General features: G+C 40.5%; 1 protein-coding gene across 9 annotated transcripts in view; it reads right to left on the reverse strand.

The window, feature by feature from the left end:
* The window catches only part of LOC119654274, a 125640-nt gene that overhangs the window by 12535 nt on the left and 97591 nt on the right, over positions 1-15514 (reverse strand). For 5 of the 9 annotated variants that reach the window (XM_038059550.1, XM_038059546.1, XM_038059549.1 and 2 more), the window contains exon 3: positions 11493-11690. The exons of 2 other annotated variants lie outside the window; for them this stretch is intronic. In XM_038059550.1, the coding sequence (XP_037915478.1) occupies positions 11493-11690 (198 nt within the window). The remainder of the gene's footprint in view (positions 1-11492; positions 11691-15514) is intronic. 2 more of the 9 variants (XM_038059553.1, XM_038059551.1) reach the window with 1 other exon arrangement.

Genomic DNA, 15514 nt, shown 5'->3' on the forward strand with positions numbered 1-15514 from the left:
GGCACTTCTGTCAAAGGCATTTCTTCAAATAATCATAAAACCAGAATGTTACTAGGTACCTTTAAACAACAGTTCGAAAACCAGTTAAATTACTGAAGATTTATTCAACCCTAGATCGAAAACTAGGAGCTGGAGAAAGTACAAAAGTTTAAGGTCAGAAAACCAACCGGGAGGGCTAAAGAAGAACGAGCTTGGAGGCGAATACGAATAGATGGACAAGTATTCCCAATGTGCATATGAACAAGATTAATGGGAGAGCAACACCTCAAGTGACCTGCCCATGCCTCTTGTTGAAAATAATTGTCCTCTTCTCCCCGGAAGAGTAGTACTTACTCGCTGGTAGAAACTACAAGATTTTATGGTACCTACGGTTGTCGAGAGGATATTATAAAAAATGTAGCAAGGAAAAAACCCCAAAATAAAATTAATTTTTGAACAAGTCAATTAGGCTGGCTATCAAAAACAGGCTCCACTTATAATCATTAGTATATTTCATCTACTAACGGAAGAATAGAGCATTGGCTATGATGATACCGAAGAGGATAACATGAAATTAGGGGAAAGTCAGTTATCTTCGCTTCAAACGCAACATACTGCACTGCAACATAGTTTCTATCACTTGTTGTATTTTCAAAAAAGTATAATATCTGAATATGAGAAGTGAAACACATAATGAAAAGACTTATATTCCACCAACTGGGCCATGTCAAAATAGTATCCTTAACAGATGTTAATTGTAGTTCACGGCGCAGAATCCTCATAATTTTCGTTATTATCTTGGAGCAGTGTTTCAAAAGCGCCTGCGAATGCGCTACTTAGCAATTCAATCAGCTCAGAAGTGAAAGGATACCACAACAGTTCAATTTAAACCTTGGTCCTGAAGCCTGTTAGAGGATTTCATTTCTAGACCCAAGCGGTATGTATATTTGAGGCCAATGTCATCTAATACCGGGTGCGGTGGTAGAGATGATTGCTCGTCAACATCTCAATCTCGTTACCCTGGGTTCGAAACTCTATCGCCGGAATTACCCTGGCATTACAGATTAAAGATACATAAATTTAATGTGGAGCTAAATACTTTGAATTTAGAAGTTTCTGCATTAATAGAAATTGCAATGTAACACGTTGAAGTAAAATACAAAGAAATCCGGAGGACTTAGTGGTTAGATCGCTGACCTGTCGCAACAGAAGATCGCGGTTCAAGGGATTTGCGTTGTAGATGAGATGTCGGATACCAGCCTACACAATTGTGAATAAACTACTTGTGCTAAACCAGTGTGATACGAAAGTGAGGCCGTGGTCTGATTTTTTACTGATACTGACCAACTTTCAGGTCGATTGCTCTGTTATTAGACGTTTGAGAGCTTATTGAAGAAAACACCTCGGTCGTGTACGTGGAAATGGAGAAAACAAGTAAATGTGGTATCATTAAATACCTCTATATGAAAGATCAACACGACTTTTTATCGAAGAATGAATTCAACACAGAAAGACTCTTCTCCATGGTATTCAACATTAACAACATTAAAAAAGTCGCATGAGCACTGATGGCGCATCAAGTTCAGGACGTCCTGCTGAGGTTACAACGAGATAATTGCAAAAATTCATAAAATCTTGGTAGAGGACCCTAGGGGGAAGTTAGTGAAAAATTTGAGACAACTGGAATATTAACTAACATACGCCCAATATTTTAACGAACATTTTCGCATGAAGAAGCTCTACTCTCAGCTAGGTGCGTGCCGCATTTGTTAACGAAGATCACGAATTTGGTATTCCACAAGCAAAATTTCGAGGAATTTTTACAGCAATTTATAACTGTGGATGAAAGTTCACTAAACCAAAAAAAGGAAAACAATGGATTTAACAAATGAACCCGGCCGAAAGAAAATAAAAACCACTTTTTCGATAACTAACCGGCTGTTTTCGGGACTCAAAAGGAATTATCTTCATTGAGATACCTCGCAAGGTTATTGCAGTGTTTGAAGGACCAAACGGAAAAAATGACCGCATCTGGTAACGAAAAAACTGTGGTTTCTTCATGACAACGTACCCGTTCATACGTCCAATGTTGCAATGGCTAAAATCGATGAGCTCAAATTCGGTTTTTTCTCTCGTCTAACATATTCAAGTGACTGTGGTTCGTTGCCTAAACCTCAAACAATGGAGGTAAAAAATATAGGGAAAACCAGGAAGTTGTTAATGCTATAAATGCGTGATATGAAAAATGTATAAATCTTCATGAAAATGACGTCGAAATATAAAATGGAAAACGCCACAAAAAATGGTTTTTCTTTTTCAAGCCCCGCACCCCGCCCTCGTAATCCCTAGCTAACGCAATGTTGATCATGCTACCTTCTAGAAGTGATGTACTCTAATCCTACAAGGTCAAGGTTCATGGACAAAGCTTTCTGGTCAATTGTAAATAAGAAATTCTACTTCAAAGAAGGTGGATCATTCGTCTAAGTTCATAACAATATCAATCAAGAAATCCGCACATGAATGTAGGCAACCAACTGAGATTAGTTCAATCAAAACACATTACATCTTTTTATGTACAAAACCACGATTTTGCTTTTCACATGTGTTCTTCGAAAACTTATGAACGAACAAATTGATGAACTCTTAACCGCGTTCAAGATAAAGATCCTCTGCAGAATCTTCCCGTATATGAGGATGGACAATTCCCAAGCCTCTACAACAAAAGAAATCTATAAGCGATATCATGACTTCAATGAGCACGCCACATAATCCAAATAAGCGAGGAAGTCCATTTCAAAAAAGGCTAAAAGGATAATATCTAGGATAAGAGACGGATGGAACGATGCCATATACGAAGAGGTTAAAAGTATGTTAGGAGTAATAAACTGGAAAATCTTGGCACGGAAGTAGGCCATCTCAAACTTTGAAATGTTGCTGTCCCAGACCCGAGGTCAGTAATTGTGCCCCTGATGATGATGACGCATCATCTCCTGAAACATGGTTTGTTTTGAAGCAATAACTTGGATCAATACCTGCGCAAATATGAAGTAAGAGTGAATTTCATAGCAAACTGACGCCTAGTTAACCTTACGTTAGAAGAGATGTATAGGTGATGTATGTAATATCACAAAAGTGATATCTCCTTAAAGTTGAATATTACATTATTAACACTGAGCGCGATCCAAGCACCAAGCATTACCAAACATCATAGGATCACTTACACGTCATATAAAAACGTTTAAAACCGCCGCGGATCGTCACCAAATTGGCTAGGATCATGGTTTCCTGTCTCTTGGCTGATTTTGTCGTGGTAAAATCAAGAGCAAGAACTTATATGTTAAAAAGTAGATCAGTTACTTGTATTCCCACCATATATGTACAAGGTGGTCCAACATAAATGACCATATTGGAAGAATAACTTTTGCAAATTATGAAGAACCACCGAACGCTATATTCCCCAAGAATGTGAAATGATTCTGTCTATTTTTTGTAGAATAATTAGTCTGTATTTCGCCATCGTTTTCTTGGTCATGCAACGCCTATTGCACGAACAACAGCAACTCAATGACGGGCGACACAATTGAGATTTGAAGATGTAGACTGTTCATCAACTATCGCCAGTTCATTGTGAAATGTATTTAACATATCCTCGTGCCATTCTGCCTAATTTTTGTAAAAAGTCAACATAAGTGATGAGGCCCATTTCTATCTGAAATGAAATCGTGAATGTAAGCTAGCAACGGAACGGAAGAATACCGAGTAATGTTGCATACCGAGTAATGTTGCATACCGAGTAATGTTGCATCCTCAAAGAACGCGGGCACGCGCAGAGACTTATCACGAGAAGCAACAAGTCTGTGAACTCGAAATATACAGGGAGCAACCGCACCAGCCGCGGAAGTTTTACCAAGAAGTCATCAGGATGAAGCCTTACACACCTCGATGTTCATCCTGCCGAGACAACGAGGGAAATCTCCGACAGAATGGGCATATGAGTTACTGAACAACCAGAACATCGGCGAGTTGGAGTTCCCGCCAACTGAAGACGACGGACAAATACTGCCACCACCAAGTTTAGGAGAAACAGTCCGTGCAATTTATCGGCTTAAAAATCATAAGTCACCTGGAGCCGATTGAATTACAGCCGAATTAGTTAAATAGGGAGACGACCAATTACACCAAGTGGTTCATCAACTTGTGCTCAAGGTGTGGGACAGCGAATCAATGCCTGACGACTGGCGTTATTTGTCTCATACATAAAAAGGGAGATGTCATACAGTGCAGCAATTATAGAGGTATCACGTTGCTGAGTATCATCTATAAGATATTCTCCGCTATCTTGCTAGGCCGGATAGCCCCATATGCCCAGAACATCATTGGCCCATACCACAGAGGCTTCACTCCAGGCAAATCAACAACAGATCAGATTTTTTCTCTGCGGCAAGCGATGAAAAAACTATTGGAATATGGACAACAGTTGCACCATCTATTCATCGACTTTAAAGCCGCCTATGATTGCATAGTCGGACTAACTAGGCTGACCCTGATCAACGTGTGAGGCCAGATAAAAGCAGCAGGATCACTCTCAAGACCATTCGACATAAACAACGGTCTACAACAAGGGGATACCTATCATGCGTCCACTTCAACCTGGCCCTCGAGAAAGTGATCCTCTTTAAGTCCACCCAACTAATGGCCTATGCGGACAATATCGACATCATGGGAAGAACCACCCAAGACGTACAAACTGCCCTCATGCAGATTGAGCAGGCGGCGCGAGATCTTGGGCTGCACATCAATGAAGGCAAGACAAAATATATGGTGGCAACGTCAGCACCGAAAACCAACCAACCAACAACATCAAACCGCACTGGTCAAATGGGAAGAATAAAGATAGGAGAATTCAACTTTGAGACCGTTGATAATTTCTCCTATGTAGGGTCCAAAATCACAACCGATAACAGCTACGATGATAAAATCCGCGCACGGTTGTTGTTAGCCAACAGAGCCTATTTCAGCTTATAAAAACTCTTCCGCTCGAAACGTCTCACCACAGGGTCAAAGCTCTTACTGTACAAAACAATGATCTTGCCAGTCCTCTTGTATTCCTCGGAGACTTGGGTTCTTAGCAAGAAGAATTGCGAACTCTTGGCCACGTTTGAGAGAAGAATCCTCTGAAGAATTTTTCGCCCCATACATGAGGATGGACGATTCCGCAGCCTACATAACGACGAAATCTATGAGCGATACCATGACCGTCCGGTTGTGGATAAAATCCGGGTCAATAGGTTACGGTGGGCGGGTCACTTAATCCGTATGGATGAGGATGATCCCGCCCGGAAAGTCTATAAGGGCAATGTCTATGATAGAAAAAGAAGTCGAGGCAGACCCTGCCTGAGATGGAGCGATGGCGTAAATCAAGATGCCAGACAGCTTTTAGGGATATCGAATTGGTGGACCTCGGCACAAAACCGGGATGTCTGGAGTTCCTTATTAAGGCAGGCCTAGACCGGATACCGGATGCGGATGCGCCATCGTGAAATCGAAATCGTTGCGAAATCGTGAACAAACAAAATGTTCATTTCTAGAACTCCGAGAATCCCCGTGTTATTCCTGAAGAATCATTATATCCTCTCCTCTGCAGGTATCAACTGTGTATTTTTTTTTAAATAACAACTGATTAGGGAGTTTCTCATGCCACAATTAGGTAGGAATAGGACTGAGTAATATGTGCAGGATGGTGCAACACACACATAGTACGCGAAAAAATGTGTTTCCGAACCGATTGATGTCGCGATTTGGCGATATTCAGTGGCCGAAAAGTTCACCACATTTAATTGGGGTTATGTGAATAAACCTTAGATTTTGAAAACCATTGAGCAGAACATTCCTTAAGAAATCCAAAATTTATGGCTTGAATTGTTAGAAGAAAACATGGAAAGTACCATAAAACGAGTTCATATATTCGCAGCCAGCACTCAAATACCTACAAGGCAACGTTCATCAAGAACTTAATTTCAAGCCTCATTTTGAGAGCAATAAAAGCGTCTGGAGTGAATACATTGAAGGCAAAGCTTTCATCATCGTGTCTGGAGTGTTATTAACGTGATCTTGCTTTATGTAGCTCCTGTTTCATCCTTTGCATTCGGTGCGAAATGAAAGGGAAAAATGTTACAGCTCTAATAATTATCCCCTTTAACATCTCGGCGAGCCCTATACCTATCTTCGGCAATTAGCACAGACTGATTCTGGGATTGCCCCGGATGTGTCAAAATGGATTATATGACGACATAGAAAAGTTAGCTACGACCTAATTCGATTCCTAAGCGGAGACGGAGCATATCATGCATATCTTTATCGCTTCGGCATGATAACTCTCTAAAAAACACTAAAGGAAAGATTTAGTCTATACGCCGATAAGATGACTGGAAAATACCAAAGAGATTTTCGGACTGAAAGATTGACCATTGAATGGCTATTTACAGTGAAAGGGGTGCTATAAAAATGCTGGGAGTTAAACATTGACGCCAAATACGACAGCTTCGATCGAAATGCACTATACAAAATAATGCTTCGATTTTCCACAAAGCTGGCACCAGACTACAATGACAATGCTCCACACAATAGCGCAGATCAGAATCAACAATCTCCTGATGAATGGGTTTAAGATAAACGTCACGTTAATGCAAGGAAATGGGCTGGCCCCTCTGCCGTTCAATCTGACCCTAGAACAGGTAATCTAAAAGTTGCTGTGAACCAAAAAGGCAACATGCTTTATAAGCCTTTGCAGCGCTTGACATATCCGGACGACATAAACACCATGGCCTGATCTTTTACATCAGTAAAGGAAGGGAGACGAAAATAATGAATCAAAGAAGAAAATTGAAGCCCATTAGTAAAATATAAAGATTAGAATAGAAGGCAATTTTATATAATTAGGTATGCAACTGACGAAAGATAGAAATGAAGTTGACGCAATAAAACGCCGAATTCAGCTCACAAACAAAACTTTCCTATCGGTCCTGCCGATTTTGAAAGCCAGCTGCATACATCGAAAAACAAAGCTCCGTGTATACAAATCGATAATAAAACCTATGCTATGCTACAGATGTGAGACATGGATCCTAACACAAACTTTCAAAAAACTGGTCAACCTCCAAGAGGACGGTCCCGAGGAGAATAATAGAATCTAAACGAGAGCACAATTAATGGCGAATTCGATGGAATCATGAGCTGTATCAAAGACTTGTCGACCCTGAAGTCTCCAAAATAGCCAAACCTGGAAAGTTACAATGGGCCATGCTCAACGTATGAACGACACTGAGATATCTAAAAGGGTATTCGAAAGGAGAACAGAAGGACGAAGACCGGGGAAAAACCCCGAACACGACCGGCAGATTATGCTTACGAAGACAGTATATCACTGCTCGGATTTCAAAATTGGATGTAGCATCGATGGATCGAGATGGGTGAATGAGAGACATCCTGAAGGCCAAAGCCTAAAATGAGCTGTAGAGCCTCGACGACGATGATGATAACTCTCTATATTATCCGATATGCGATATGATTGCAGGGGACGTGGATCATTTTGTCTCTAAATGTTCGCCATTTGCCGCAAACAGAGCAAAGGTGAAAACTATCGCCAGGCCCGAGAGAAAAGAAAAAATTTGGAGTGTGATGGAAAAAATGCATGAAGGGAATCGATAATGTGTAAAGAGTGGAGGAGTTTCCAAGGAAGATGACGAATAAAAACACAAGTCACGGTAACTGACCCCGCCTCCTGCGAAGGAGAAGGAGGTGATTTTAGTAAGCAAAAGGTCGCACATAACCGTATGGCAAGAGCCAAAGGTAGGCCTCTTCAACTTCCATCGACTACCAGAAAAGTGAAAATAGGTAAGGACCAAATAAAACTCCCCATGGAACTCTACTAGAAGGGTCGAAACGAAGTCAGGGGCAACTATTGAAAAAAAAATGGACTTAATCTAGTCTTTTGAAAAATCAACGATGATTCATTTTCAGAGTACGCTCCCTAATCAAACAGCCCAAGAAACCGAACTGAATAGCCACAAAATCAGGAAGCACTTTAGCGAAAGAAGGGATTTGACATAAGGACAAAAAAGCACATCAACAGAAAGCAAGAAAGTACGCAGCGTAACAGGGGCTTTTGTCAATAGTTCAACGAGCTACGACGAAGCGTCAGGAGACGCTGATGACGAAATTGAAAAATAATATACTGAGGTCGAGGCAAATGTGAGAAGGCATCAACTTCTAGAAAGTAAAGTGATCCATTAAAGTACTAAGACAAAACTTTTACACTCAGAAGAGGAGATGCAAAAAGGCTGCATTGAATCCAAAAGAGCAGAGATGTAATCAAAATAGGTTGCACTCCTATCATACGAAAGACCTCTAACACTCGCGAAAACTTGTGTCTACGCATGTCTCATTTGAATAGTTAATACTATTGGGAAACTGGAGATTCAGTTGAAATCTTTTTAGCACGAAAACAAACCTAAATTAGAACGTTTTAGTAAAGCTACATATATAACTCAAAAATAAAAAAATCAGACACCGCTTCTATTTTGCTTAATTTTTATTTTTAGCAAGTATGCTTATTTCTTCAATGCTTGAGTTTGGATGGGGAAAGAAATCATCCTCTCTTTGTAGGTGTGCCTGGCCTTCTTAATGGTGGCCGCTGTTACTGCCCTGGTGCGTTCTTTCAATCCTGGAGTGATGGCGACATTGGGGAGTATTGATTGGGGAGTATTGATCTATGTCGGTTATGACAATTTTAATATTTTGTCGACCTTGAAACACAAAATTCTGCCCGTTGAATAGAAGTTTCGACTGTTGCTCTGGGAAGGGCTGCGAAGATTACTCACAGGAAGTCATCGATTTGGTAGGCGTAAGGTCCAGGTACCCTTCTGGACTAATCTTCCCTCTGTAGAGCTTTCAACTTGTTTTTGAATAGTTTTTCTTCCTTTCACTTTTGCATCTTTCAGCCGTTGAAAAATAGACGGGTCAATTTCAGATGAAGGTGCTTTCAGGATTTTTGTGTTCAGCTTTGATCTGAGGCCTGTATTGATGTGAGATAACACTTCGTTCTCTATTTTACTTATTTTAATGCTATCAAACGACGTTCTCAGCTTGACTCTTGGAAGTGATCTATGTAAAAGAGAATATCTATTAGAATCTACTGAGCGATGCGGTTGCTTTCCTCAATTCGAGGAATTTATTCGACTCTGAAGTTTATTTAGCTGTGTAGTCATATAAGACTGCTAGAGCCAGATGAAGGATAAGCTGAAGAATATACCGTATAGAAGACTCAAGACCGATCCTGTACCACAACTTGTAAAACAAGTGGACAGATTTATAAGGAATTCCAACTAAATTTCAGAATCAACAGACCGAAAGTTTCAAAGCCAGTACTTCCTAAGATCAAGGAACTCCCCAATCCATAAACCACGCGAGGAGGTGAAGAAAATTGCTTTCGCGGAAATCTTGCCCACGCATCAAATAGCCAAATGGTTAGTGAAGGAGTTCCAATATACGAAAAAACAATTTGAGACTAGATTGGTCAAGAATTCTAGATAGTTAACAGAAACCTCGATGGAGAACCCCCTTTCCGCGATCATCGGCGAAACTTTCATGGCCGACCTTGAATCCAAGTTAGTTGATGCCAAGATTTTAGAAGACGTATGTAAACGATATCTGCGCAATTATCAAGAAAAGCAAAGTCAAAAATACGCTCGAATTCCTCAATAGATTGCATCCCAATATCGAGTTCACCTTGGAGATGAAACAGGAAGATCCTTTCTTGAACCTACAGCTGAGGAGAAAGCAATTGAAATTAGATTTGGACATCTACAAAAAAACGACAGGTCCCAAACAAGTTATCCCCAACACTTTTTTACTAAGGCCGTCGGCACAAAGTCGCATGTTTCAACCACATGATCCAACGGATCAGCGGATCAGCTAACCCTTCCCATTTCCTCGGAAAGCGTGGTGAAAGAGACGAAGCACATTTTTGAGGTCGCTAGAGTGAATATACAACTCAACCTGATAATCAATAGGTTGATCAGCGAACGGAAGAAGGCGCTTCAATGGCAAACGTTCACCAAGCTGACTTCAGATCAACAGCCCGGATACATCGGACAAACCAGAAGGAATGTGAAAACTCGTCTGCAAGAGCACCCAAAAGTAGCAAACTTGGCGAAAAAAGGGATGCCACTCTTCATTTCCAAGGTAACGGAGCATATCATCTTAAATAATCATATCGTCTCCAGGGAAAAGAGGTTTAGGAAGGTGGGTGTGACCGAGAGATTAAGGCAACGGATACTCCTTACTTTTCAAATTGATTAGGGAACTCGTGAGCATAATTGTGTCTATTATCCATAGCATCGGCTAGACAAATAATCGGGGAAAAGAGTGAATGGGAGCTTACTTCTTACTTAGAACCTTCGACACACCCCCCTCTTAAAACCTAGGAAACGAACTATAAATTGAATTTCTTTCCCCATTGGCGCTGAAAAAGGCGACAATTATTGGCCGAAACATGCCTGATTGCTGAAAGTAGGAAGTTCGTAAAGTAGAAAAGGTTTTTGAATTGTTTATTTCTTAAGTTATTTCTGAAAACTAGATTGAGAGGACCTATTTACCTATTTACAGTCGCGAAATTACCACATTACATTTTCGAAACAATAAATAACCCCATGGGAATGATAAGCATCGATTTGAGCTGCATCACTGGAAACTTAGACGAGGTGATTGTGATGCTAGAGAGTACCCAACTTAAGACTTATTATTTTGATTGCGATGAATGTTGAATTGGGAAGCTGAATTTAGATATTCGAGATAAAAAACAGGTTAACATATTTCAAAAAGAGGATGTCTAAAAGCGCGAAAACCATCAAGAAACCTTAAATCAAAACTGCAGAGAGGGGCGCGGTTCCCATGGTGCATCTGATAGCATTCATGGCAGACATAGCAAAGAGTCGAAGGACAAGCACTTTAATCCTAAGGCCTCTTACGAGTACATGTTTACAATGAAGAGGAAATGGTGGTAGACGCGAACTTTTCAATGTAAGGGTGTCATCACCTATTTGGCAGGTTAATGTTTAATTCGTCTAAATGTAGTTCGAATTATTATCCTTTCTCTGATTTGATGAACATTTTATTCGTATTTCGAAGAATGAAGTGCCTTCTACGCAGTATCTATCATAAGTGAGGAATTCGGAGCGTGTAACAGTAGTATTTTTGTATTGTATAGTAAAGGGAATCTGTGGCCATATTCGTGATGGTATATCCAATTTGTAAACTCGAAAGGTTTCCGCTTTAGTTGTAAAGTCTCACACACGAAGAACCTTTCGAACAGTTAATAAATTAGTAAGACAAGCTGTTATTTAGAGACAACAATTAACACTTAATCTAGATATAAACAATAAAGTACAATTAACATATCAACAGAGTAATTTTACAATATAAATATTTTTAACATTTCAAACAGCAACTCAAACCTTGCCTGGCAGCTATAGGCGTAGGCGCATCATTCCTTTTGCTAGCGTTCCATTTCATTAATGGCACAGATGGTCTACGATCGACTAAGGGTTGGGGTGCATCCACATCACAGGAAGATGGCAATGGATAGGAGGAGATGGCAGCACCCGCTACAGGGCCACAACGCTCTGTAAATGTTTTACTGATGACATTGACAACTATGTATACAATAAAATACCACAGCTAATAAATTTTGAAATTTTACCAATTACCAATTGAAACAAAGAATTATTTACAAAACCAAAAAACCGTTAACTAAAAAGAGAAATATTTGAAATAAATTTGTACATGATATCATTTGAATAAGTATTTACAATGTTGAACGAGTGTTCCAAACACTAAACTATCGCTAAAAGGATGAAAATGTGATCTAGGCAAATATGGAATGATTCTGTTGCTAATACGGAGAGCGAAGTCAAAAAGCAAAAGCCAAAATCTACTTCTCGTGAGAAATAATAGAAATTTAAGAATGTATTAATAAAAAGGAGTGACTTTGGAATTTTTCGGGCAATGCATGAGCTACATGGGGATGCAGTCCAATCGATCGTGAAGGTCGTTTTTTCCTCCTACATCGTCCTAGATATAAAAAGTTTAGAAAATAAGGAAGTGGCTGAGTACACAAACCCTAACCTCTTATAGATAGGGAGAAAGAAGGAAAGGTATTAAAAATTACGTAATTTTTAATTTGAGCAGAAATTAAAATTCGAAATAGTGCAAAGTAAAGCCAGAGATACAGACAAGTTAGCTCCGAACGAAAACTCTTGATTATTAAAGGTGTACGGTAATTCGTTTAAATGGAAAAAAGAAGTATATAAAATTTCATCGAAGCTTAAAAGAATGCTAAATAGATGGGAATTTATCTGCTATATATAGACGTTTCAACGGTTCGAATGTGAAAGTGTTTCAACTGGATTCAGAGTCGTAAAAACAAAATGCGCAAGTGAGGTAAAAAATATGCTGAAAATCCGGACCCAGGATGAAGGTTAGATGGTATAATCAAAGTCCCTATTCCTGGCTCCTGCGGAAACTTCGGACCCGAAAGAAAATAATCCCCCCCCCCCCCCCCCAAATGTGCTTTTTTTCTGCCCTGCCAGCAGAAATTTTTATTAACTTCTTTTTAGAATACGTCGCGCATCATGATCGTCCATTTTTTTCTCTTGAGCAGTTTTGCTTTTATTTTAAATTTGCGCCACAAACTCTTGACATACGCCACGTTACGAGTTTGTGGCGCAGCGGGGTAACAACATTCGAAATTTATTACGAATGTTGTTAACACCACTGACCAGGGAATGCAATTTGAGCCCACCCTTTTCTTTAAAGTAGGGAAACTCCAGGGATTTAAACGCCAGCGAACTACGGCTTACCACCCGCAATCCAATGGGATGCTAGAACGCTGGCACCGGACACTGAAAGCCGCCATTATAGCTCGCGATGATCCGTCCTGGACCCAGGTCTTGCCTCTCGTCGTACTCGGCCTACGAACAACCCGCCGAGAGTAGTTTGCTGCCAGCCCCGCGGAGCTGGTATACGGGGAGAACCCAAGACTCCCAAGTGATCCGGTCTTCGACAAGAGATCGGGTCTCACAGATTCGGGATTGTTGCGTCTGCTGAAAGACAACCTTCGCCACATGAAAGCCACACCTCCCACACGACACTCGCCCGCACCTGCCTGCGCTCCTTGGGCTGGTCAGAACGGATGCTGTTCGGAAGCCGCTGCAGCCTCCATACGAAGCCCCGTACCGTGTTCTCGAGGGTGGAGAGCATTTCTTCCAGCTCGAGATCGGGGGCAGAAAAAGGTTATCTCCTTATCCAGGGCGAAGCTCGTTTGTGCCCCAAATAAACGTCGCGTTTGCTTCGCCGTATGACAGGGAACGCAGTGCCGAAGTCAGCGCTGAAACCCCTAGGTTTCATCGCAGCGGGGTTAACAAGTAGTTTCTTTCGGCACCGTCAGTCATTGCTTTCATATTCTTTTCCTTTCAAAAAAAAACTTAAATAGTGTTTGTCAATTAACATACTACTCATGTAAACTTGTGTCTACCAGTAGCAAATAATTCCAGGGACGAAGTAACGTTATTTGGCGAAATTATGCCGATTTGTCAATGTGTCCGATTATTGGTTTGACGTGATTTTTGGCTATTTCTTGTTTTCTGATTTTTTAGAATAATGTTGAATGAAAATGTATTCTATTGTATACATCTCTTGAAAGGTAAGAGCTCCATATAAATTTTGAGAAAAAAACTTATAATTTAATGCAAATAAACATGTTCGAAACATGGCGCACTGTTTGTCGGATTATGCGTATCACCCAGTATATGTACGCATCTAAATTGATCTTACGCATCTCCACAAATTACTACTTTACCTCATGCTCAAATGCATACACTGGTGCGTACCCACATGTCCATCTTATTGTACACTACCCGGAAACTTCATTCGCGCATACATATTTACACATGTCTGGCTGCAGTAATTGATACTGCTAGGCAACAAAAAACAGCCAAGAAAGGAAAGCTACATGGAACTCGCCGTCCATAAAAGTTCACTTTATGTGGTTACATAGAGCAAGCAATTCCACGTGAATTGAAATGCTAAATTTTGACCTTCTATAACTTTGTTAATATTAGTTATATTCCATTCAAACTTTCCAGAATTGTATCCCATATTATCACCTATACCGCAATTTTCTACTTCTGGGATTAACTTAAGGGTGGATTTTCGGATAAATTTGTAAAATATGGTAAAACACTGTTATTAACTTTATTTGTGTAGATATCGAAACAGGATGTATTTTGTAGTCTAGACTTTTTATCAATGCATCATTGTGAATTTTTTCCTCTTAAGTTTTTTGGAGCACTTATTTCGAGTCTTCACTCCCTGTGTTGCACGCAATATGAAAAATAAAATCAGTTTCAAAAAGTACTGATCATTTGATACCCAACATGACCATATTCTGTAAAAAAATTTAGACGCCCCTTTTGCATATATGAAGAGGCTCCCCTTAATCCCAACGTAAAATGATGCCATACTTTGCATGTAAAGGAACAGATAGACCACATATTCCCGCCAAATGTTGTGGCAATCGTTTCAGCCATTGTCCAGATAAATCGGATATGACAGACAGCCAGACAGACCATGTGCTACACATCAAACTCGGCTATGCAGACAACTTCGCAATTTTTGTAGAAGACAAACACCTGGAGGATGTTGCTGGGCATGTGAGACATCGGTTAGGCTGATCAAGGACTAGTTGGTATCAATTGATTAGAGTTGGCGGAAAACAAAACTGAGGCTGTGCTGATCAGCAGCCGCAAACTGAAAGAAATTCTACGGTTTCATGTGAGACTTCATGTGATAGAGTCCGCGAATACCTCGGCGTTATACTGGATCATCAATTGACTTTGAAGGAATAGTCGCGCGAGAAAGCTGCCGGGTCTCTTCGAAAAAATGAATTATTGTCAAAAAAGTAAAGTTTTGAAATGCCAGTCCTCATTTATTCCCCGGAAACTTGGGTTCTTAGCAAGAAAAATTGCGAACTCTTGGCCGCGTTCGAGAGAAGAATCCTCTGAAGAATTTTTGGCCCCCTACATGAGGATGGACCATTCCATAGTCTACACAATGACGAAATCTATGAGCGATACCATGACCGTCCGATTGGGGATAAAATTCGGCTCAATAGGTTACGGTGCGCGGGTCACTTAATCCGTATGGATGAGGATGATCACCCGGAAAGTCTATAAGGGCAATATCTATGGTAGAAAAAGAAGGCGAGGCAGACCCTGCCTAAGATGGAGCGATGGCGTAGGCCAGGACGCCAGACAGCTTTTAGGGATATCGAATTGGTGGACCTCTCCGCAAAACCGGGATGTCTGGAGTTCCTTATTAAGGCAGGTCTAGACCGGATACCGGTTGTTGCGCCGTTGATTATGATGTTAATGATGAAAAAGAAGAGAATGGCTGGTGCTTAGATGCTCAGTTACTTTTA

The sequence above is a fragment of the Hermetia illucens genome, chromosome 4 (assembly GCF_905115235.1).
Source record: "Hermetia illucens chromosome 4, iHerIll2.2.curated.20191125, whole genome shotgun sequence".
NCBI classification, from domain to species: domain Eukaryota; kingdom Metazoa; phylum Arthropoda; class Insecta; order Diptera; family Stratiomyidae; genus Hermetia; species Hermetia illucens.